The sequence below is a fragment of the Onychomys torridus genome, chromosome X (genome assembly GCF_903995425.1).
Source record: "Onychomys torridus chromosome X, mOncTor1.1, whole genome shotgun sequence".
Lineage (NCBI taxonomy): Eukaryota > Metazoa > Chordata > Mammalia > Rodentia > Cricetidae > Onychomys > Onychomys torridus.
This window is the reverse complement of record NC_050466.1, coordinates 35,042,037-35,065,964: the sequence shown is the minus strand read 5'-3', so window position 1 is coordinate 35,065,964 and position 23,928 is coordinate 35,042,037. Positions and strand designations below refer to the sequence as shown.

The 23,928-nt window shown below is 38.8% G+C and overlaps 1 protein-coding gene across 4 annotated transcripts in view; it reads right to left on the bottom strand.

The window, feature by feature from the left end:
- Window positions 1–23,928, bottom strand: part of LOC118573820 (integrator complex subunit 6-like) — a 55,468-nt gene that overhangs the window by 11,354 nt on the left and 20,186 nt on the right. Inside the window, exons 3-11 of one of the 4 annotated variants that reach the window (XR_004943678.1) lie at window positions 19,804–19,953; window positions 18,894–18,983; window positions 18,482–18,665; window positions 18,089–18,217; window positions 15,602–15,765; window positions 12,732–12,884; window positions 8,860–8,992; window positions 2,889–2,983; window positions 445–1,898 (exon numbers count right to left, since the gene is read on the bottom strand). Coding sequence is in view for 3 of the 4 variants with exons in the window: in XM_036174224.1 (XP_036030117.1) it covers window positions 1,788–1,898; window positions 2,889–2,983; window positions 8,860–8,992; window positions 12,732–12,884; window positions 15,602–15,765; window positions 18,089–18,217; window positions 18,482–18,665; window positions 18,894–18,983; window positions 19,804–19,953 (1,209 nt within the window). In the remaining variant the exon portion in view is untranslated. Of the gene's footprint in view, window positions 1–444; window positions 1,899–2,888; window positions 2,984–8,859; window positions 8,993–12,731; window positions 12,885–15,601; window positions 15,766–18,088; window positions 18,218–18,481; window positions 18,666–18,893; window positions 18,984–19,136; window positions 19,444–19,803; window positions 19,954–23,928 lie in introns of those variants that run through there. The other 3 variants (XM_036174224.1, XM_036174226.1, XM_036174225.1) reach the window with 3 other exon arrangements.

The following is a 23,928-nucleotide window of genomic DNA, read 5'->3' as shown; positions in this document are numbered from 1 at the left end:
ACTAAGCAAATATTTTTAATGGCTACTCAGTAAGTTTATCACTAACAAATATTGGGAAATCCCTTTAATAGACACTGTATGAATTAATTTTGAGTGAATTAGGTAAAGCAGACATATTTTGTGTTTTAGATCCATCTGAGATGGTTCAAGGGACACTGGTGCCACAGATATTAAATTAGTAATTAGAGAAATGGAAATTAGTAACAACCTTTTCTTTTTCTAAAGAATACAATTCTATCCATGTTCAATAAGCCCCCAATCATTTTGTTGTTTCTTATGGATTGGCCAGAGATATTTATTTTCCTTAACTAATTATTTGGAATATATATATATATATATATATATATATATATATATATATTACATATATATAATATATAAGCTAATTTTTAAGTCATGAAATATGAGACAAAAGTAGATAAAGGTTCTGTTTCCTTGAATGACCTTGAAAGTTCATTCAATAAAAGAATACAGTGTGTCCCAGAAGGTCCCAGCACTTGCATTAGTTTCAACTCTGTTCACTTTTCTTCTTTTGTAGCCATACCCTGACAAAGCCTTAAAGGCCAAACATAAACATCAAATTAAAAAAAAAATCAATAGATCAATAGAAAGATAAATAACTAAAGTTTTTACAACAACAACAACAACAACAACAAAAATCTATTAGCAGAGAGGAATGCGGGTTAGGGGGACTTGTTATGTCAAAAATCTGGGCTTGCCTTTATTTTCTTTTGCACTTATGAGCACGCTAGACTAGTATGCATTTGTAAGCTTTAGAATGTGGTTTTAAGTTTTTGCTCATTCCTAGCAAGGCATGCCAGCATCCCAATTATGGAGTCCTATAGTTCCCTTACTAAAATCTGCCACTTTGCTTAGTACTCAGTTTTCTAAAGGCCAAATTTGCAAACATACTCAGCTTGAAATGCTGTAGTTGCTGCAAATGTAACTTCCTACCTAAAAAAAATATGTATTTGTGAATAAAAGCGTAAAGCTGCTGCTTTAATTTATCACACAGCACAATTGTATGGCAGTAGTGCTCTAACTCAGTAGCTTCCAAATATCTCCATCTTACCAGAATGGTCTAGGTAAAAGTGAGAAATACGATAAGGAGGGTTGAGTGGAAGATGAGGTACTAAGAGAGAGGGGCAGGCAAGGGACAAGGTGAATAATGGTGAATGAGGTGGGGTCTGAAGTAATTGATGAAGGGCAAGAGAGGAGGAAGAACTCCACTCTCCAAGTTCCCTTGGGGGGTCTATCACTCTCTAGGTTGAAGAATCCTAGTCTTGTGCCCCCCTCTTCTCCAGGGAAAAGCAGGCAGCTATTTATCCAAGGGCTAGCTTGTGAGTATAAGAAGTGAACTTGCTGCCTGAAAAGTGATTTCAGGCAAGGCATATTGAATCACACCAGACCTTGGTGTGCTGACTCACAAAAGGGGATGCTCTAGCCAAGTGAACTGAGGAGAAACTAGTTGGAGGACAGACAAATGTGACCCACAAGAGAATCCTATGAAGCCTCTGCCCCTCTTAGGCCACAAAATATCAGCCAGCATATGGGCAGAACAAACTGGCAGGCAGAAGGAGAAATGGCAGAGCATCAAATGATACTGACAGACCCTTAACTGCATTTAATGGTGAAGCTAGAAGCCATAGAGAATCACATTATCACTAATTCATAAAGTGTAGAGATATATACACAGTTAATTTGAAAAGTTACAGTTACACTAAAGAATAAGGAAATGCACTTCTGAGGGCAAAGGATTTGGGTTTGTTCGTTTTTACCAATACTACCTGTTGGCTGAGTTTTTTAAGGTAAGAGATAACACTGTAACTAAGTCCACAATCTAAATTATCTGATATCAGATTTGGAGCTCCCATCATCCTTAGTGCTTTCTTTAATGGCTATAAGGAAACAAAATACACAACAGTAAGAATAGAATAAATCTTAAATACTCAAAAGTTCAGTTATAAGGGGCAAGGGGACATGATTCATTTCTTAGAAGTCAAGGTGCTGCACATAAAACCAAACATGGAACATTAAAAAGTGGCAATGAAAATAGCAGAGAAGTAAGGAGCAGAAAAAAATCAGAAGAGAGTGGGTAAGAAGAGCAAGTAGCAGTCAATTCAAACAAGTACATTGCTTTCAGTCTTAATCCCCATCATTGAATCACTTCCCATTGCATATGATTGCAGAACCCACACTTGCCATGGTAAATAGCAACACAGCCCACTTTCTCCTCCCAGCAACACCAATGGTCCCCTTGATGACTCTGCCTTTTCACCTCTAGAAACTTGGCATTAAGTTATCACAGCAACTCCTGAAATGGCCTTGATTGTCTTCATTAGGATTACATGACCAGTTCAGAAACATTAGGCATCGTTTCCTCAAAGTATATAAAAAAGAATGAGGCCAAGATGTTTTCTTCTCCTTGGATCCTCTCTCTAATGCCAACGCCTCCACATCATGTTGTGTCAAGGACCCATTTAACTGGCAATAAAGAACTATAATTTCTTCCAAATTTTGTTTATGGACTAAAATGCCACAATAAGTTTCTAGAGTTCAAAAGGGAAGTTGGTGTAACATGAATTGAGACATATTTGTTCTTACATTCTAGAATTACAATTTTATAAGGTTAGTTTTAATAAGAGAAACTTAGATGTGCTTATAACAATAACCATGGCAGTTAAAAATAAAGGAAACAGAAAGACAATGCTCTTTTGTGCCGCCATATCATCTCCAAACTCTTACATACAGCTTGAGAAGACAGTGAAGGCACAAATGTTCAGAAAGTAAAGAGTTATCTTCTTGCAGGGTAAAACTTTTGATTCCTTATGACAAGAATCATCAGTGACAGTTAATATATATGCATATATACACACAAAAATACATACTATTAAGTAGTATGGAGGCAGAGTTTTTAAGTAGCTGTCAAAAGCCTGTCGCCACTTCAGATTTGGCTTAAGCTTGTGAACTTTAAACAAGTCATCTGTAACACAAAACCAAGTAATTGTTAGCCCAGAACCAGCTTGCAAGTTGTAAAATCAAGCAGTTGACATTAGGAATGGGATTTGATTCACATTAGATGAACATTTCATTGCAGTTTATCTGATTGTCTTTCCTGGTTGTTGTGTATACCAAAGTTCCATTCAGATGGTCTCCAACTTACAATAGTTCAACAGAAGACTTCTTTAAACTTCAAGATGGTGAGAAAAGCTGGGCAGTGGTGGCGCATGCCTTTAATCTCAGCACTCAGGAGGCAGAGGCAGGTGGATTTCTGTAAGTTCAAGGTCAGCCTGGTCTACAGAGCAAGTTCCAGGACAACCAGGACTGATACACAGAGAAACCCTGTCTCAAAAAAACAAAAGAAAGAGAGAGAGCTACTGGTGGGAAAGGGATATATATTCAATAGCAACCATGTTACAACTTCTAAGTTGTGATGTTTGCTCAGCCTAGTGATGTGCAGTAGAGAACCTTCTCCCAATGCTAGGCAGCAGCAGTGAACCACAGTTCCCAGTTAGCCCCACGGATCATGATGGGGAAACAAGAGACACTGTGAGGTGTGCCATAGTCCTAACCTGTGATGATCTAGAGGTTAGCAGTAGTAGGGGCATTTTGGACTTAACAATTGATTTATTAGACTTAACCCCATCATAAGTCAAGGAGCATATCTACTATGTATTTTTAAAAAATGAAGTAAAATTTCAACTTATACATCCGTTTCCATTTGCAAAGCTTAAAATTTTCCTGATGTGTTATGGATTAGTAATTCTAATATAATAATTTTCACCTGGAGGGGAATCCAGATCACTGGTTGACAGACTAATATTTCTTTGGTTTAAAAACAGAGCATGGGCCAGGCGTGGTAGCACAGGCCTTTAATTCCTGGAACTCAGGAGGCAGAAACAATCAGATCTCTGAGTTCCAGGCCAGCCTGGTCTGAAGAGCTAATTCCAGGACAGCCAGGGCTACACAAAGAAATCCTGTCTTAAAAAAACCAAACCAACCAAACCAACAAAAAGCACAGAGCATGGGGCCCAGCAAGATGGCTCAGCAGGTAAGGGTGCTTGCAGCCAAGCCTCACAACCTTAGTTCCATCCCTCAGATCCACATGGCAGAAGGAAGAGAACAGATTCTTCTAACTTTCACATACATGCCATGGCATGTAAACCCTTCTTCTCTATGAGCTAGGATTTCACTATGTAGCCTAGATAAGCTTTAAATTTACTATGTAGCCAGGTTTGACTCATTCAGGATCTTTCTGCTTCAGCCACCCAATTGCTGGGATTACAGGCATGCACCACGACGTCTGGCTTAATAGGTCTCTTGAACACCATGTGCACCAACATAAATCAAGATATTTACCTTAAATATGCATATATTCCCTTTCTTTTAATATATAAATATAATTATTTTAGTAATTTAAATATATACATTATACATATTGCATGAAAACTTTCAAACACCCTCTTTATTTCCCTCCAAGTATGAGACAAATATTTCTAACTTAATAATTCAAACTGGTATCCCCAGCTATCAACATCTACCTGTTCACACTATAAGGACAGCAGATAGTATCAGTTCTTCCTCTATTGTTCCTTTAAGCTTCATTAGGCAAATAGTTGACTTACAGAGGGAAAAATGCATACATTCTTCACAAATTGGTCTATTCTTTAAAAAGTACTTTGGTTAAGAAAAGCAACTAGATGTTTTCTTCTCTTTATTGCCCTAATAAATTATTCACTCCCGTGAAACAAATTTCAATAAATTTACAGAGCCATAAAAAGCAGGTCTTTTGTTCTTTTTTTTTTTCCCCAGAAGAAAGCAAGAGATCAGAAGGTGTCTTTGACTGAAGACCTCAGGTCCTTTACAGACCATTCATGTCTTGACAGGAAGCCATGAAACTATGGGAAGACCCTGCTATCCCGTGCTATTTCTTGAAGTCTTTTGGGAATTATATGGAGGTTTGAAAAGTCTGCAGAGACAGAATGTAGATTAGTGGTATAGCACTTGTCTAGTCTGTGAAAGGGCTTGTTTTTGATCTCCAGCACTGGGAAAACAATCTGACAATAAACAGACTCAATCAGCTTCTAGGCAAAGCATATGCCATTGTTAAAAACAGTAAGGATGGGGCTGCAGAGACTCTCAGAGATGAAGAGCACTAAGTAGCTCCTGTTCCAGAGGACCCAGGTTTGAGTCTCAGCTCATTTCTAGAACTCCAGTTCTAGCAGACTCTGAAGTTCTCCTTCAGCTTCTGTAGACACTAGGCACGTACATGGCGCATAGACACACATGCAGGCAAAACCTCTAAACAGAAAAGAATAAATTCTTTAAAAGAAAATAAAAACTTATTCTGTTTATCTGATTTGTTCATGTCTAAATGTCTCTCTACTATTTACATCCTTGTCTAGATAGAGAGCTTGAGGCCAGGTGGCAATACACAAGACCATAAGCTAGAGAAGTATGTAAGCACTATCATGGATTATTTGTCCTTCTGTGTCTCCTTTGTTTCCAACACTGTAACAAGTGCTAACAGTTAGCAACAGTGTTTCGTATACAGAAATTTTACTAAGGGAGTAGATCTTTTGTTGTTGTTGTTGTTGTTTTGAGACAGGGTTTCTCTGTGTAGCTTTGTGCCTTTCTTGGAACTCACGTACGTTGTAGACCAGGCTGGCCTTGAACTCACAGAGATCCGCCTGCCTCTGCCTCCCAAGTGCTGGGATTAAAGGCGTGCACCACCGCCACTCGGCTGAGTCAGGGAGTAGATGTTATGATATGTACTTTCATTACAAAAAATAATAATAAAAAGGAAACTTTTGAAAGATGAGAATGGGGCATGTTTATGGCATAAATTGTAGTGATGTTTCATTAGTGTAAAGCCATGAATACTGGAGATTAAATATGTATAGCTTTTTGTATGCCAATCCTAGTGCAATAAAGTGGATCAAAAGTACACTTAAAAAAGAACAGCAGCTTAAATGAAAATTACTCTTTTTTTTCTTTAATATATATTTGTGGAAACTGAGGTCATAAGGACATATTTAAGAAAAAAGATGGATTAATACATGAACTAGAGACACATTTTACTAGTAATTTAAGAAAGATTTATTTATTTTTATTTTATGTGTATGGCTGTTTGGCCAACATGTATGCCTGCATGTCATATTCATGCAGTGCTCTCAGAGGCCAGTAGAGGGTGTCATATTCCCTGGAACTGGAGTTCTAGGTAGTTGCAAAATGGTGATCCTGTCTGTGTCTTCTGGAAGAGCAGCAAGTGCTCTTAAAAGGCTGAGCCATCTTGCCAGCCCCTTTATTGGTAATCATACTACCCTCTAACATATAGCCTATACTTTCTACTGGAAGAAACTCTTAGAAAGAACATATGTTTAGACTGGACTAAGAAATAAAGTGAAATATACAAAGCAACCATGCTGATATATTTGTGATGACCTACTTTTAAATTTCTTAAATACAAACAAAGTAAAGTACTGCGTTTTAAATACATCATACAATAATAGTAGTACCTTGATCAAATTTTATAAATGTTCCTTTTAAGCAAAAATTTAGAAACCCTCACCCAAAACCCTCACAACTATACAACTAGAAGGATGTCATGTAGTATATTACTCTAAGAAGATACAGTTCTTCAAAGGAAGAGTAAACATCTTCATAAACATTTTCAACAGCATTGAGTAATGGCTACTTAAGTTGATCTTTTAGAATTTTGTCATGGATCCAATCCATAACTTCTAACCCTGCTTTGCAGAATTGACTCTTGTACCATAATTCCCCATCCTACTGAAAACATATGCATTTAGCATCTGTAATACTCTGGGGAGAAAGGAGTGTGATCAAGTCAGTAGCCTCACAGAAGCCCTAGTTTCTGAAGAAAGCCATCAAATTCCTCTCCAACAAAAGCCCTAGTTTTGAAGCTGGACAGATGGATCATTTGGGAAAGGGCTTGCTGTGAGTGAATGCATGAGGACCAGATGCTCAGCAAGTTCCAGAGAGACTAAGACACTGGCTCTTAAAAATCAAAGTGGACAGCTTATGCTGGAGAGCAGGAGGAGCAAGGGGAACTCTCCTCCACTGCTGGTGGGAATGCAAGCTTGTACAGCCACTTTGGAAATCAATATGGCGCTTCCCTAGAAATTTGGGAATCCATCTCCCCCAAGACCCAGCTATAGCACTCTTGGGCATATACCCAAGGAATGCTCAATCATACCACAAGGGCATTTGCTCAGCTATGTTCATATCAGCTTTGTTTGTAATAGCCAGAACCTGGAAACAACCTAGATGCCCTTCAACTGAAGAATGGATAAAGAAAATATGGTACATATACACAATGGAGTACTACTCAGCAGAGAAAAACAATGACATCTTGAGGTTTGCAGGCAAATGGATGGATCTAAAAAAAAGTCATCCTGAGTGAGGTAACCCAGACCCAGAAGGACAAACATAGTATGTACTCACTCATAGGAGGATACTAGATGTAAAACAAAGATGACTAGACTGCTACACAACTCCAGGGAGGCTACCTAGAAAACAGGACCCTAGGAAAGACACAGGGTTCACCCAATGACAGAGAAATGGATGAGATCTACATGAACAACCTGGACGACAGTGGGAGTAATGAAGGGCAAGATTTGAGGGAAAGAAAGCTTAGGGGAACAGGAGATCCCAGCTGGATCAAGAACAGAAAGGGAGAATGAGGAATAACAGACCATGATAAATGAAGACCACATGAGAACAGGAATAGGCAGAGTGCTCAAGAGGTCCCCAGAAATCCACAATGATATATCCTCTGTAGACTGCTGGCAATGGTCGAGAGAAAGCCTGATCTGACCTAGTCTGGTGATCAGATGACTAAACACCCTAACAGTCGTCTTGGAACTCTCATCCAATAACTGATGGAAGTGGATGCAGAGATCCTCGGCCAGTCCCCAGGTGCTCCAGGTGTCCAAGAGGAGGGACTGCAAGAGCGTGAATTGTTGAATCCAATATTGTAAAAAGCACCGGGACAAATAGCCAATTGAATGGAAGCACATGAATTATGATCCAACCAATGGCTGTGGAGCCTCCAGCTGGATCAGGCACTCTGGATAAGTGAGACAATTGAATAGCTTGAACTGTTAGGGAGGCACCCAGGCTGTAGGACCAGGACCTGTCCTTAGTGCATGAGCTGGCTGTTTGGAACCTTGGGCTTACACAGGGACACTTTGCTCAGTCTAGAAGGAGGTGACAGGACCTGCCTGTACTGAATCCACCAGGTTTAAATGAATCCCCGGGGGTGTCTTGGTCCTGGAGGACATGGGAATGGAGGGGATGGGCTGGGGGGAAGGTGGGGATGGGGGCGGGAGGGGGGAGGACAGGGGAACCCATGGCTGATGTATAAAATTAAAACACATAATAATAATAATAAAAAATCAAAGTGGAAAGTGATTGAAAAAGATATCTGACATCAACCTATGGCCTTCACACATACATACACACATGCTCATGTCACACACACACACACACACACACACACACACACACACACACACCATCTAGTTTTCTGGGAGCTTTCAAACTCATCTATAGAAAAGCCAAGGTTCTTTCAAAAGTGGAGAATAGAGGGTGATTAATGGAGTTTGCAATTTGAAGAAGAGCCAAGATCAGATCAGGTATCTCTTCTATTTGATGTACAAGCCAAAAAGAAAGAAAGAAAAAGGAAATGAAGTTCTATCTTTCCACATTAGTTACACATGTATTTACTCTAGTATTGGTCATTCTTTGATGGAATTTGTAATGTTTACAAATCTTTTATCTACTTAGTACTTTTGCCATGTTTTAAAGATGATTAATAGCACATATTTTACTCACCTAAAAGAGGAAGTAAAACTGGGTAGTTGTAAGGCATCACAAAGAGGTTTACACAAGTTAAAGTCGTACTAGCTTTTAAATAACCAAATGGATATCCAAGCTCATTGTATTTTCCACTGCTAGTAACAAACACCTAAAAAGAACATGAAGCAATGGACAGTTATGGCAGGAATTATTCTATGTAAAGCCAAACTTGTAGCAATGCTCCACAGCAACATTTGTGGCACAACAATTCAAAAAATAGACTCGGTGTTTTTGCATAGGGTCATGTAAAAATATCATGCTAAACAGGCACATTCAAAATATAGATATAATTCCACAATTATATTACAAATTTAACCAAATGATACAATAACCACTCAGAGGCCACAGGACACATCCACAATGTGCAGAAATTCACTTAGTTAGTATAATGGAAAATGATGCTGAAATAGTATTAAGTATGCCAAGTTCCCAAAAGAACAAGGCATGATTACAGTAGACTCAGAAAAAGAAGAATATGGTTGCATGCCTAAAGCATACGTTCCAAAAAGAAAGGCCATTAAAAGACTGTGTAAACAGTCCTTAAGCATACTACTATTAAGTCTCGCTGGTTCCTTTCATTTTTCGCTGAGTAAATAATTGTAGAGTAACCTACTATGAGACAGAAACTACTGTACACATTCTGAGGCAGCAAGGAGATGCTTTGCTTCAATCTGGAACACATTTTCTTGGCTACATCAACTCAGAAGACTAGAACATTGGTTGTATTCACATAACTATCTTTTGATTCTTTATTGGTATTCCTGAGTTGGTGTGCATTATCTGCCAGCTTCCATACACCTGATATGCCATGCCAGAGTCCTCCAGACATCATGTTTTCCGTGTTCCTTCTTTAAACTCTTTGACTCAAATGAGGACACCAGTACAAACTTTTATTCATTTATTTATTTTTATTTATTTATTTTTGTTTGTTTGTTTTGTGTTTTGAGACAGAGTTTCTCTGGGTAGCTTTACGTCTTTCCTGGATCTCACTCCGTAGTCCAGGCTGGCCTCGAACTCACAGAGATCCGCCTGCGTCTGCCTCCCGAGTGCTGGGATTAAAGGCCTGCGTCACCACTGCCCAGCCAGTACAAACTTTTAGGGACCCAGTACTATCCCTTCCCAAAGACCTTTGGCAGGGTTCCTTGCTGACAACAATTTACCATGCTACTTCTTCGCAACAGCAATATCACCTACAGTTCAGGAACTTCTTCTTAAATCTAGTTATTATGAAAATATGCCAGTTACGCTGGCATACACCTTTAAATCCCAGCTCTTGGGCAACAGAAGCAGGCAGATCGCTGCATGTTTGAGGATAGCCTGGTCTACAGAGAGAGTTCCAGGACAACCAGGACTACATAGTGAGATCCTGTCTCGAAAAATAAATAAAAAACAAAAACAAGACACCATAAAACATAAGGAATGCTAAAAATGATTCTTCTAGATTTTTGTTGCAATTCGAAATTTAAACAGATAACTATAACAAAATGGGGTATATTTTGTTTCCTAAGAATGTGGTGTGTGTGCGCAAGTGCCTAGAGGTTAACGTGTGCTTTCTTCTGCTGCTCTCCACCTTATTTTCTGAGACAACCTGAAGATCAACAATTCAGCTAGCCCGGCTGACCAGAGAGCTCCAGGTCCCCTGTCTCTACCTGTCTGTGCTGGAATTACAGCTACATGTTCTTGATGGTCCTGGTCCATTCTTTGTCAGTCCCACTAATCAATCAGATCAAATTTGTATAAGGTCAGGACAAAGATATTTGAGAAGCTGTGTAGAAGTGGGGACAGATTTCTTTAGTTTCTTTGGAGAAGATTTAGAAGGAATATGCTATATAGAATGAAAATTTATTTAAGAAAAAGGTGTGATTTGTAATTTTATTTAATTTTGTTGTAGAAATTCAAACCTCCTACTCAAACCAAACTATTAAAAAGAAGTTAATCTTCTATTGTCCACATTTCTAAAAACAAGTAATATTCCAGAAAAAGGACAGAAGGGAGTTGCCAGTCCTTTTCTGTTTCTTGACCTAGGTGTTGTTTACACTACAAGACACCCAGTTGTGTCCGTTTCTGGCCACTACCCTGCAACCCTCAGGAGGAAATATTATTCTGACTTCTGACACAGTAAGTTAATTTTAGCTGTCTGAATATAGAAAAGTACAAGTATACAGTATGTAATCTTTTTTTGTTTGGCTTCTGTTCAATACTGTAGTTTTGAAACTTTTTTAAAATTTCTTTTTGAACCAGAGTTTCTCTGTGTAACAGTCCTGGCTGTCCTAGAACTTGCTCTGTAGACCAGGCTGGCCTCGAACTCACAGCCACCTGCCTCTGCCTCTGGAGTGCTGGGATTAAAGGCATGTGCCAGTACCACCTGTAGTTTTGAAATTTTGTTTCTTACCTCTTTATATCTTTGATTCAAGCTGTTTCCTTTTCTTTTGAGCTAGCCTTAGCATCTTGAGAGAATTAGAGTAGCTTATAGATGCTGTGTATCAGTGATCTCATATTTTAGAACAGAAAGTGTTCCCTGTGTCAACAGAACCTAAAAATTACTGGCTGGTATGTGGTCCCATAGTTCAATAATAGAATGGACATCCTTATAATGTATCCAAATAAAAAAGCCATGACTGTCAAGTGTAGAATTTTACAAGTCAAACTGCACAGGCAACTCTATTAAGCAATGAGCAAGTCTTTCTGACTTCAGCACAGCACTCGGAAGCGCAAGAGAATGGTACCTCTCCCCTTGCCTCAGCTAAGTCAAATCCCAGTCAGTGGGGCTTGTACTAATGAAACTACAGTTTTATTGCATTATACTCATATAGAAGGGAATTTCAGAGTTTCTGCTTCTTGGCCCCAAATATGAAGGACTTCTCATTTGCCAAGTTCAAAATAAGAGCTGAGAGTCTTGCTCATACCTGAAGTGAATCACCCTGTAGTTTAATGATTCTTAGTCTGGGGAACAGCTAAGAACGGGTCTAACCAACCCCAAATCCTCAAATGCATGGTTTCATCAGCTCCTACTTCCATAAATGGCAATGTACAGTACATTAATGTTTCCTACTTTTCTGAATTTATTATCTTGGCTATGATGTTTATTTGATAGCATTTAAAAATAGTATAATTATTACCAAATTTGAAATATTTTAAAGTAATTTTAAAAAAGATTTTAAAGTTTTCATTTTTAAAGACTTATATATTTTTATTTTATGTATGAGTGTTTTGCTTGTATGTATCTATGTATGTATGTTTGTACACTATATGCATGCCTGTGCTCATAGAGGCCAGAATAGGGACTTCAATGCCTGGAACTGGAGTTAGAGATAGCTGTGAGCTGCCGCACGCCACATGGATGCTAAGAACTGAACCTGGATCCTTCCAAGAGTATTAAGTTAAAAGCTGAGCCATCTCACCAGACCCATATTTTTTTATTTTTAATTATATGTATATGTGTGTAAGGGTATGTGCATGTGTGTGGTGTCCACAGAGGCCACAAAGATGGCATCAGATCATCTGGAGCTGGAATTGCAGGGGGTTGTGAGCTACCTGATGTGAATAATGAAATTGAACTTAGGGACTCTGTAAAGTTAATGTGGATTTTTCTGTTTTGGTTTTTCGAGACGGGGTTTCTCTGTGTAGTCCTGGCTTTCCTGGAACTCACTCTGTAGACCAGGCTGGCCTCAAACTCAGGGATCCATCTGCCTCCGATCTCCAAGAACTGAGACTAAATGAGTGGGGTACCACGCCTGACCAGTATGCATTCTTAACCACTGAGCTATTTCTCTAGACCCCCAATTTATAACCAATTCCCAGATCTCAGAATGATTATAAACATTTGGCTACTAGGTAAGGATATATACCTGCCAGCAAGTATGAGGAGATTTTCTTTCCAAGATGTATTGAGTTAAGGGAGAGGGTTCAAGTTCATATTTGTCAAAGGGTAGTTTATCTATAACCATTGGTTCACAATCGACACAGGAAAACCTCACAACAGGATGAGATGTTCGTGGAGGCTAAAAAAAAAAAAAAAAAAAAGAGGAAATAGAATTGGATATCAAGCAAGCTCACAATTCTAACCATTCTGAAAGCCCTGTTACATTTTTGTCAAACAATCACTAAGATACAGATTAGTATTGAAGGCAGTGGTGACTCAAGTCCTTCACCTCTAACCTCTACTTAGGATTGGGACGAGGGAAGATAAGGAAATGTAGAGCTCGAATTTCAATGAAATAATAACTATTAATTACGTTAAAGTAACCCTTACGATCCATAGGATGAACTCCCTTTCAAATCCATTGATGAGTGTCAGTCTTCTGTAGCATGAGGGAAGATAACTGTGATAGCACTGAACAAGGAGAATCTTTTCTAATGAGCTCAAGCTACTAAGAAGCAAAAGGAAAAATAGCAAAGGTATGGAAGGGCAAGATACACAATGATCTGGTCCCAACTTCCGGGGCTCAAAGGAATCTCATAACAGCACGTGTTTGCTTTGAACAGCTGAAGCTGAGGGTGCTTAGGGTGAAACTTCAAAGGCCTGTGTGTTGGCCACCACAGTAGACCAAAGAGCAGCAATTTCTCACTAGCTTTGTATACCTAGAGAACACCACAGAGAGAAGGGAGGACAGCCAGGGAGAGACATGATGGCAACGGTTTGGCTTCCTTTATGAAAAGTGCAAACAAATGCATTTAGCTTTATCATTTATAAACTTATAAGATGTTTGAGAGTTGACAAACACCTAAGAGAAACCCCATAGCTAGCAATACTGAAATAAATTCACCAAAGGGGTTTGAAGAGGCTATGAGCTGACAGGTTTGTCACCTTGGAGCCCTAGGGGAGAGAAGAATATTTTCCCTCACCCACAGAATGGGGCTAAAAGATGTCTTGTTCCTTGAGCCTTCCATGACTCATGCAAATATATATAAGAACCCAAACTGGTAGCCTGGGAGAAAATGCAGTTCACTGTGGAAATTTCTAGAACCTAAAATACAAATTAACCTGAATCAGGCAAGTAGTACAGAAGCAATGATATGTTTGGATCCCCTATCCCTAGCCCCAGACCACACAGGAACTACTCAGGTTTTCTTTCCTCGAGGATAGGAAACAGAGTATGTTTCCTACAACCTCCTATTTTCCTAAACACTACCCCTGAAAAAAGCCAATTCATCTGGTCCTAAGAGTAACTATAGCATCCTTCCCTCTTCTACCAAATGCAAATACCAAAAGACAAACCTTTGCTTAGAGATAACTTTTTAAGCATTGAATAATTACGAATCATTGAAAAGTAAATGGCTCACCAGGGTATGATTATAGGTACTTGGGAAGCTGAGTAAGAAGGCCTGTGAGTAAGTTCAAAGCCAGCCTGGGCTACAATGTGAGAACCCATCTTAAAAAATGTGAATCCATATGAAACAGACCTGCCTTGATTAAAAACATGGAATCAACACAGATGTCTATCAATAGATGAAGAAATGATGAAAACAGACAGATATATAATGGAATTTCAGCCAAAAAATGAATTTGTCACATTTGTAGGATAATGGGTACAACTAAGATACACTTTAAATTAAGCAAGGTAACTCAGGCTCAGGAAGACATATGTCCTCTCTCACATGTGGATTCTAGTTTATAATGCTTAAATATGTAGATCTAGATGGGAGAAAGGGTAGGTAAAGGCCAGGAAACTGGAAGGCGGCCCATCAGATGGGAAAAAGAGGCCTTAAAGAAGTGAGTTGGACAAGGCAACGGAACACATGAGCTATTAAAATAGAAGGGGGAATGCCGAGGGCAAAAGGCTGACATGGGGAAAGGGCAAAGGGGTGTTGAAGGGAGCAGAGAGAGACTCCAGCCCAAATGAAGCGTGTATGAAAACACCATGAGGAAGCCTGTTACCTTGTGAGCTGATTTTGAAAAATGAATAATATAAGGTAACTGACAGGAAATACTGAGTAAGACATGAAAGTGTATCGAAATGGAACTGCACATATTTTTATCAGTACTTCCCTTTAAGGACAGAAGACAGCTGTTTACATTTTTCTCTTACTTTCATCCTTGAGAGCAGCCGCCAACTGCTCATTTTTACATTTTTCATGCCTTAATGCAATATCTTCTGCATAAAGCAGCCTTCCATTTTTTTTCCATTTTATTGTCCACAGTAAAAATAATGACATATTACATAGAGAGGCTGGAGCTGCCTAGAATGTGTGAAGCCCTAGGTTCACCTGCCAATATTGCCAGGAAAAAAACAACAAAACAAGAAAAGCAAACAACACATAAATAAATAATGAATGAATGTAAATGTTACTTGGAAAATGTATCTTTTAAGAGGGAGAAAACATTCAAACAATGCTCTCCTAATTTGCTTTCAAATGCATCAAAATAGCCATATTCAAAATAAGTTCCTATATAAACTATGAAAAGTAATAAAAATATTTCAAACTTTGGTTACACACACACTAAATAAATGTCAAAAAATGAACTAAAAGCAATGCTTTAATATCCACATGGCCCAGGAAACAGCACAAAAGACTAACAAGTATGATAAAATAAAAGCTATTCTCCTCCTCCGCTTTAAGGCATAGAACTAGCTTTTCAATAAAAGATGGAAGCCAAAAAAGACAGGGTCGACTAGCCTGTGGCACAGCTTAAAAGCCTCAAGTTGTTTTCAAAGCTTCACTGTCATAAAATTAAAACTCCAGATCAGTGTTTACTCTTTTCATTTATAATACTTACTAGTGAAGGTAGATTCTGTTCTGGCCAAAATGATTCTGGAATTGGCCAATGTCCAACAGGAACACCAGTTTTAGAATTAGGTCGCACATAGATGAGTTTATGACAACTATGCCATGGCTGAGCAGCAAATAAGTTGCTGGGCCTACACAAATCCATCAGTCCATCTACAAGAGAAATACACGACAGAGGCATGACTGCTTTTTACTGTTATTTATCTTCTTCTACACAATTTTCCATTTCAGGCAAAGGACAAACGAAAACTAAAAATATGGTTTATAAAAAATGAAGGCGGAAAAGGCAGTGGCAGTCCAAGGATTTCTGTTCTCCCTCTTGAGACAATTTGAATCTAATTTGCCCTTTAACTCAATGCTTGCTTCCCACTATTCTTAATTTACTGTGAGAATAGGAAGTTGGGTGGAAAACTAGTACAAAACTGCTTTTACATTTTAGGAGACTTGGGCACATAAGCTAAGCACATCACAACACAATGCTCATTTTTCAAGAATTTATTTACTAAATTAGGCAAGTGAAATCATTTGTTCCCTGGTAGAGACTTTACATTTTTGGGAGCTGGCAAAATAGATCATAAATTCCATTTACATTTTGATCTACACCCAATGACCCCCCCCAAAAAATATGTGTATGGCATATTCTACATAGGGGTGGGGAATATAAAGCAAACAGCTCAAGACTGTTGTGGAGAATCCACCCCATTTTCTCCATACAGCACAAAAATTCTATGTAATCTGGCCACATATAATGCATAGTAATACACCATTAACGCATTTTACTTATTAAAATTAGCTTATTTCTTTTGCTCCCCTAAAAACACCAAAACACCCTCATGCCATGATTTACTAGTCTAAATTATAATTAGGAAGGACATTTTAGTTATTTGGATATCATTTTTCTTAAATTACAGAAGACTTGATTTATTTATTTTGGCATTATTTTAAACAAGTAATTACTTCAGGTTAGGAGATTTTACAGGAGTTCACCAGACTCTAGGGAAAACATAGAAATGCATGTGAGGATCCCTCTACAGTTGGGTACACAATGCTGGGGGTGCCCATCTTTCCAAGCAAAGTATTATTATTTTTTATCAGATTCTTTGAGACTACAGAACTCTGGATAAAGAGGGGAAAAATGGAGCTAAGGAAATCTGAGCTACTTATGAGTATTTCAATCTGAGTTTCTCATTCATGTTACAGCAGTAAACACAAAATTATGGGCTGGGCAGTCAGTTGCCAACACTACAGCACACCCTTCCCTATATGGTTGATTCAAAATATGCTGTGAGCCCCCAGTCTACTTTGGCAGATATTCTTAACTTAGGAATCCAAGAAACTCCTGAAATTACACATGAAACTGTATTGTGTGACTTAAGTCTTTTCCTCCAATGAAAGGAATCTACATTTTCCAACAATTTCTCAAAGGGATATAAGAACTAAAGAGTAAAACAAGTCAAGAAACACAAGATCCATTGTGCTAGGCAAAACTGTGCTGCTTTCTGCCATGTATAGTGGATCCCTTTGGCCTTACCCAAGGGAATTAGATCAAACAAAACACCATGCATGGTAATAATGAAATCTCAGTCTCCCTGTCTCGGTCTCTCGGTCTCTCGGTCTCTCAGTCTCTCTCTCTCTCTCTCTCTCTCTCTCTCTCTCTCTCTCTCTCTCTCTGTGTGTGTGTGTGTGTTTGTGTGTGTGTATGTGTGTGTGTATGTGTGGTATGTTGCTGTGTGTGTGGTGCATGCACATACCCATGCTGAGAGAAAATAACAGGGCTTTAGGGAAGTCCTGTACAGTATCACTGTGGTGTAATTTAGTTCCCCTGATCCTTCTGAAACCCATTCAGAAACATCCATTTGACAAACCATCTGGAGCTTCACTATGGCTTAACTTCCTTATGCAAAATTAGCCAATGATTCTATATTTTTAGATGTCAAATTTTCTATAAGATCTCATTTGAAGAGAAAACATTCTGCAGTTAAAGAATGGTCGAGAAAATACCAATATACACGACCTCACAGAATACCATTAAGTTCCTGAATAAACATTCACACTCTTTTGCTGTGGGGTGGTAATTAACAGAGCTTTCATAAAGATAATTTAGCTTATTTACTGATCACAAGCACCAAATCAGATCACTACTCAAGTGCCATACCATAGTAGATTTCCAAAAATTTGGGGAGCAGAGGGATGAATTAATCAGTTTTAGCTAAAAACTAAGGTCAGAAAAAGTAGTAATTTTCCTAGGAAAATGTTTGACATGAAATGAAGGTAGCTGGAATTTGACCACCTAACACATGCATGAGCAATGGTCAATCACACTTCAGTTGTTTGGATGGATGTTTGTGATGACTGGGGTGCACATGGATACTGGATTCCACTGCCACATGTTCAATGTCTTTTCAATCTTAGATCATTCTTCCTCACACTATATTAAAGTAAAAAAATGTTTTAGCTTAAAAAATTATTACTGTACCTTCTCCAACAGGAAGCGGATCTGGTCCTGTTTTTTCAAAATTAATAACTACACCACTCTGCACTTTTTGAACTAGTGATTCTAAACACTGATTCAACATTCTTTGTGTTCTTACACAGTAGGAGCGACCTATGCCAGAGAGAAAAATAAAGAGCATCAGTTTCATCAAATCAAATCCTGGTTGTTAACACAAGTATCTGAAAGCCTAAAATAGAATTTAGAACAATCATAACTATATTAGCAGGAATGAGGAATGAACAATGACCTTAAGCAGTAGAATTTACAGATTTTGAAGGCAAGCAACCAAAGGCTAGCTACAGCTCTTAATAAGAACTATACTTTCCCACCCCAAATTCTTCCTGCAGAAACCTGAAGCAACAGTAGTAGTAGTACCTCCTGTGACTTCACACATCTGAGTGATGGCCGATTCATCAGTTGGTACACTCCCTAGTTGCTCTGGTTCTGTAGAAGCCACTCCAGGCAACCGCAATACCAGGGCAAATAACCTTTGATCCCAACGAAAAGGTTCTTTGGTTAGTTCACTTCCAGGCAGAGGAGAATTCAAAGGAAGATGAAGCTGATAAGGCAAAATTTGAAAAGGTTCATCATAACAACTCATATAAAAAGAAGAAAGAGTTCAATGGTTCCCTGCACTTCCATGGAACTCAACAGAATGAAGCCATCTCTTAAGGATGACCAATATAGATTTGTGCAAACTTTATTCTTAACTGGAAATACATGCCTCCCACAGAAATAGCTGCATGTTCTCTGCTATTTAAATGAAATTAAAAAAAATATATCTCACCTCTTCTTGAACGCTAGCAGTACTTGTTAACTTGTTTCCATCTGTGATGGTGATTAAAATAGATGGCTCTAAAAAAAACGGATTTCTCCCCTAAAATATATTTGAAGAGCATTAGCGGCGAGTAAAGCAATATAATTGTACTTCAGCTTCTACATTTGCCTTGCCAATGATCCCTCAAATATGATAAAACTTCCCTTGGTAAATAGGAAATAAAAGCTCATCCATACTCATGAAGCCATTCACCTGAGTTAAAATCCTGGAACAGATTAGGGGACACCTGGGGCACATGCTCTGCAGCCTGGACAATGTGCCTGGGGACTCTGAGCAGAGCATTTAGGATAGAAAAGGACAACGGTGGCAGCCACACACGCTTCTCTGGCCTCCTCTTTTATCTGGAGCTTTCAGTTTTTTATTTGATTGGGGAGGAGGGACATATTAGATCTTCCCAACTGTCTTCTTCCAACATTTTGCAGCACCTTATTCATCACATTCTCAGATTTCTGACATCAGATAATAAGAAATTTTATTTAGTGTATAATTCATTGATGAACTGATGTTTAAGAACCAAAAAAAAAAAAAAAAGTTGACTGGGCGGTGGTGGCACACGCCTTTAATCCCAGCACTGGGGAGGTAGAGGTAGGCAGATCCCTGTGAGTTCAAGGCCAGCCTGGTCTACAGAGTGAGTTTCAGGGCAGCCAGGGAAAAACGAAAGAAAACATAAGAAACACAAACAAAAGCAAAAACCAGAATGGAACATGTGGGTTTGCTTTGTGGTTTTATGAGATGTGCACCTCCAGGCTGCGTGAAACTCTTTTGGTCCATAGCTCAGGTAGCACCAGCCCCGACTCCATTCGAATGCTTGCCCTAAGTCATCAGAATAAATTAGCTGTACGCACTCAAAAATCGTTACCTGTCCGTAATTGTCTATTCCAGATATTAATCTATTGAGATTTAACAAATCAAATGAGGATCTTAGAGCCTGACCAAGAGTAGTCAGTCCAGAAGCCTGAAGATTTTTCAGTTCGCTCATGAATGTGGCATGATTCTCCTTCCAACCAGCCTGAAAACCAAACATTGACAAAGAAATTCTCAATTATACAATGATTAAGATAGGGCGCAAATAAGCCCGAAATAACACAGTACCAAGCCTCTGACAAATTAATCCTTCTTTAAATTAATTCCATTCTAAAATTAATTCCATTCTATATCTTGACTGGTCAAGTGGAACCAAACAAGCAGTCACTTTCCAAAATTTCTACTAGCTTTAACGATCAAAGGCAAAGAACTCAAGCAAACAATGCATTCATTCAGTATAGCAAGCAGGAGGCCTTTGTTTCAAGAAGGCAATCTATATTCAGGCTCAAGCAAACCTACTCATGCACACCAATTCCCTCATCTTAATAGTGGCAATGAGCAGATGAGCATGGAGTCAGGGGAGATTAAAAAACAATTATTTTGTAGATGCACTGTCCTTGATAGAAGGGGGAAAGGTTATTGAGTGTCTGAGTTTTGATATGAATTTTGATAACTAATATTCTTCTTGTCCAATAGTTTCACTTTTAAATGACAATACAGAATTATACACATAGAGCAGCTAGACAGATAGCTCCATGGTTAAGAGCACTTGCTGCTCTTGCAGAGGACTCTGGTTTGGTTCCCAGCACATATACTGGGTAGCTCACAACTAGTTATAACTCCAGTTCCTAGAGACCAACATCCTCTTCTGATTTCAGGGGGCACCTGATCACGTGTGGTAAATATACAGACAAGCAGGCACGTATAAACCCACATGGCTACCGATAAATAGATAGATAGATAGATAGATAGATAGATAGATAAATTGACAGACAATAACCAACCAACCAACCAAACAAACAAATAACTAAATAGAGCAGAGCCATATTTATTTGGAGGCAATCCTGTTGGCACCATTAAAGATTCAGAAAATCCCAAATGTAGAATAAGAAGAAAAAGAAACGTTTTTGCAATGAACTAACAGCTTCTAGGCACCCCTGGAAGCTATAAATAGCAGCAAAGAGCCAAAACTCAAGGTCAACAGCCAACTGTTGCTGTGATTAGTCTGCAGAATTGGAGGAAGGAAAGGACTGTACTGCCTGGTCAGTGGTGACTATAAAAACAAAGCAACGGTGAGAAACAAGAAGAGAAGCCAAAAGAAGACGATGGCAACTTTCAGTATATCACAGAGCAGTGTGTCAGCAAAGGTGAATGCACATGGCACAGCTTGGCAACATAGAAGAGTGCACATCAGCCAATTGAGCCTTGAGGACTCTGAGGACAAGGATGATAAGCTGAACACTGAAGGTACACCAACCAGAACAGTACAGTTGGAGACAAAAAGAGCAAGTAATACAGAGATGAGCTTAGTAATTTATATTTAATATTTAGCTAAAGTCCTAATGCCCATTATCAATACAACTATAGCAAACACTGTCTCTAGTGTCATCCTCTCAAAGCACAATAAGACACAGAGAATAAAAGAACAAATGGCCACAATGTGAAGGAACAAGGGACACCAGAACAAGCCTGAAGATGACATGTCATTAATGTGAGAAGTAGAAAGGACCATCAAAAGAAGAGAACAGTTCCTAAAAGGATGAACCTTACTGGAGAACCACTAATAATATTATTATTGCTCTGGATATACGGCAGAAGGCTAGGCTAATGGGATAATTTGGGCTCTGACTATTAAATGCTTTGTACAGCACACTCAGTAGTTTGGATTGTATCTGCAGCTCTGGGAAGAACTCAGTGTTCTTTTTAATTAGGGGAGTGGTGTGATCAGATCTGCATTTTAGCAAGATCGTTCTGCTAGGAGCTGGAGACTAAATTGAGGGGTGGAGGGAAGACTGAAGCTTGAGGCAGGAAAACTGGTTTGGAGACTGTTGCAGCAGCCAAGAGAAAAGTGATGAAAGCCTGAGCTAGGGCAAAAGCCTGAATGAGGGTGGCAAGGATGAGAGGTGATTGCAGACTAAGGGAATACTTGCAGAGGTGGAGTTGCATGGATTCAGCACCTAATTTAGTGGGATGCATGAGGGAGAAGGGGTCATGCGTCAGGTTTGGGTTTCTAGCTTGGGGAAACTTATGAATGATGGAATCCTTACTTCATCAGCAATATTAGTTATACACGATAAACTTACATTTACATCCTTATTAAGTATTGAACTCCTAAAGGGCCACAGAACAGGTCAGAGTATGAGTAAATGGAAATGAGTGTACTATTTGGAAATCACTTTAAAACTCATCAATATTGGGTTGGGGATTTAGCTCAGTGGCAGAGCACTTGCCTAGCAAGCACAAGGCCCTGGGTTCGATCCTCAGCTCAAAAAAACAAAAACAAAAAACAAAACAAAACAAAAAAAACCTCATCAATATTGTCAAATGTGGTGGGACCTGCTTTATAAGTCCAGCACTTATATGGTAGAGACAGTCCAGCCAGACTACAAATGAAATTGAAGGCCAGCCTGTACTCTATCTCAAAATGAGGGAGCAAGATGGCTTAGAGAGTAAAAGTATTTGCCATCAAGTCACACAGCTTGAGCTCAATCCCCACGACCCATAACAGTAGAAAAAGAGAACTGACTCCCATAAATTTCCTCTTATTTGCATACGTGTGCCATGCCATGCATGCCCATATACATACACATAGATGCACATACACACAAGTGGATAAATACATTTTAAAAAATAAATAAATAAAATGTGTGAAGGGGTAAGTCTCTGCTGGTAAAGGCACCTGCTGCCAAGCCTGATGACCTGGGGAGGAGAGAAACACCTCCTGAAAGTCATCTTTTGACCTCTACATGTACTCTGTTGCATATGCACATGCACACAGTAAGTACATAAATAAACTGTTAACTATTAAAATTTTAAGGGGCAACTAGGCATGGTAGTGCACAGCTGTAATCCAGCACTCAGGAGACTGAGACACAGCTGAAAGCTTGAAGCCAGCTTAATCTACGAACCGAAAATTTGTCTCAAGAACAGTCAGACAAAAACAAACCAACAGGGATGTATCACAATGGCACTGTTTGCCTAGCATGCACAAGGCACTTATTTCATCACTAACAGTGGGTTAAGTGAGGAGTTGACAGCGGGAGCCGGCTCACTGGGATTTAAAAAATGCAGGCATCCTGGTTTTTACTAGTCTTACTCATCAATTTGTCACAATACTTACTCCTTAGAATTTCCTTTCATAGCATAGCTTGAAAGCATTTTACAAATGGTTTCAAGGTCTAAATATCTAACATCTGTTTTTAGGGCAATTCTTAGCCTTTATATTCAATTGGACAATATGAAAAAATTTTAATGTCATTCCATATTTGAGTGCTACAAGGTATTGAAAGCAATGAGTTTCTTGGTAGCCACTTGGATCCTATTTCAAGAAAGAAAGTTAATTTTCCATAAGGAAGAAAGGCTAGAAAATAAGAATTTAAAATTTAGAAAACCTTATTAATTAACTAATTTCTTCCCAAAAAGCCATTATAAAGAAACAGTAGGAGAATATACATGTTAATATTCTCCATTCACTGCTTGAAGTTTTATTTTTTCACAGTTCAATTCAGGACAGCTAATGTATCCTTTTCTTCTCGAAGTACACACTCTACCACTGAGCTATAGTCCCAGCCCCTAATGTGGAGGAGTTTCTTTTCTCTGGACTAGGAACTGAACTTATGGCATCAGGCATGGCATGCAAGCACTATACCACCAAGCTGTATCCCCAACCAGGCATTTCTTTCAAACTACTCTACTTCCAAGACATTTTACTCTTATGTGAAATAATAACTTCCACATATTCTTGCAGAACTATGCTTACAAATTACGTTCAGACTTTGTACTGGCTTAGAACAGTCCAGCCATTTGGTACGTTATCATTCTATTCTGTTTGAACAAGCAAGGAAGAGGTGAAATTTGGTTCTTTTCTGTGGAAGTAACAGTGATGACAAGTAGAGCAACATGTGACTATTGAACACTTGAAATGTGCATGGTTGAAATGAAGATGTGATATAAGAACCGA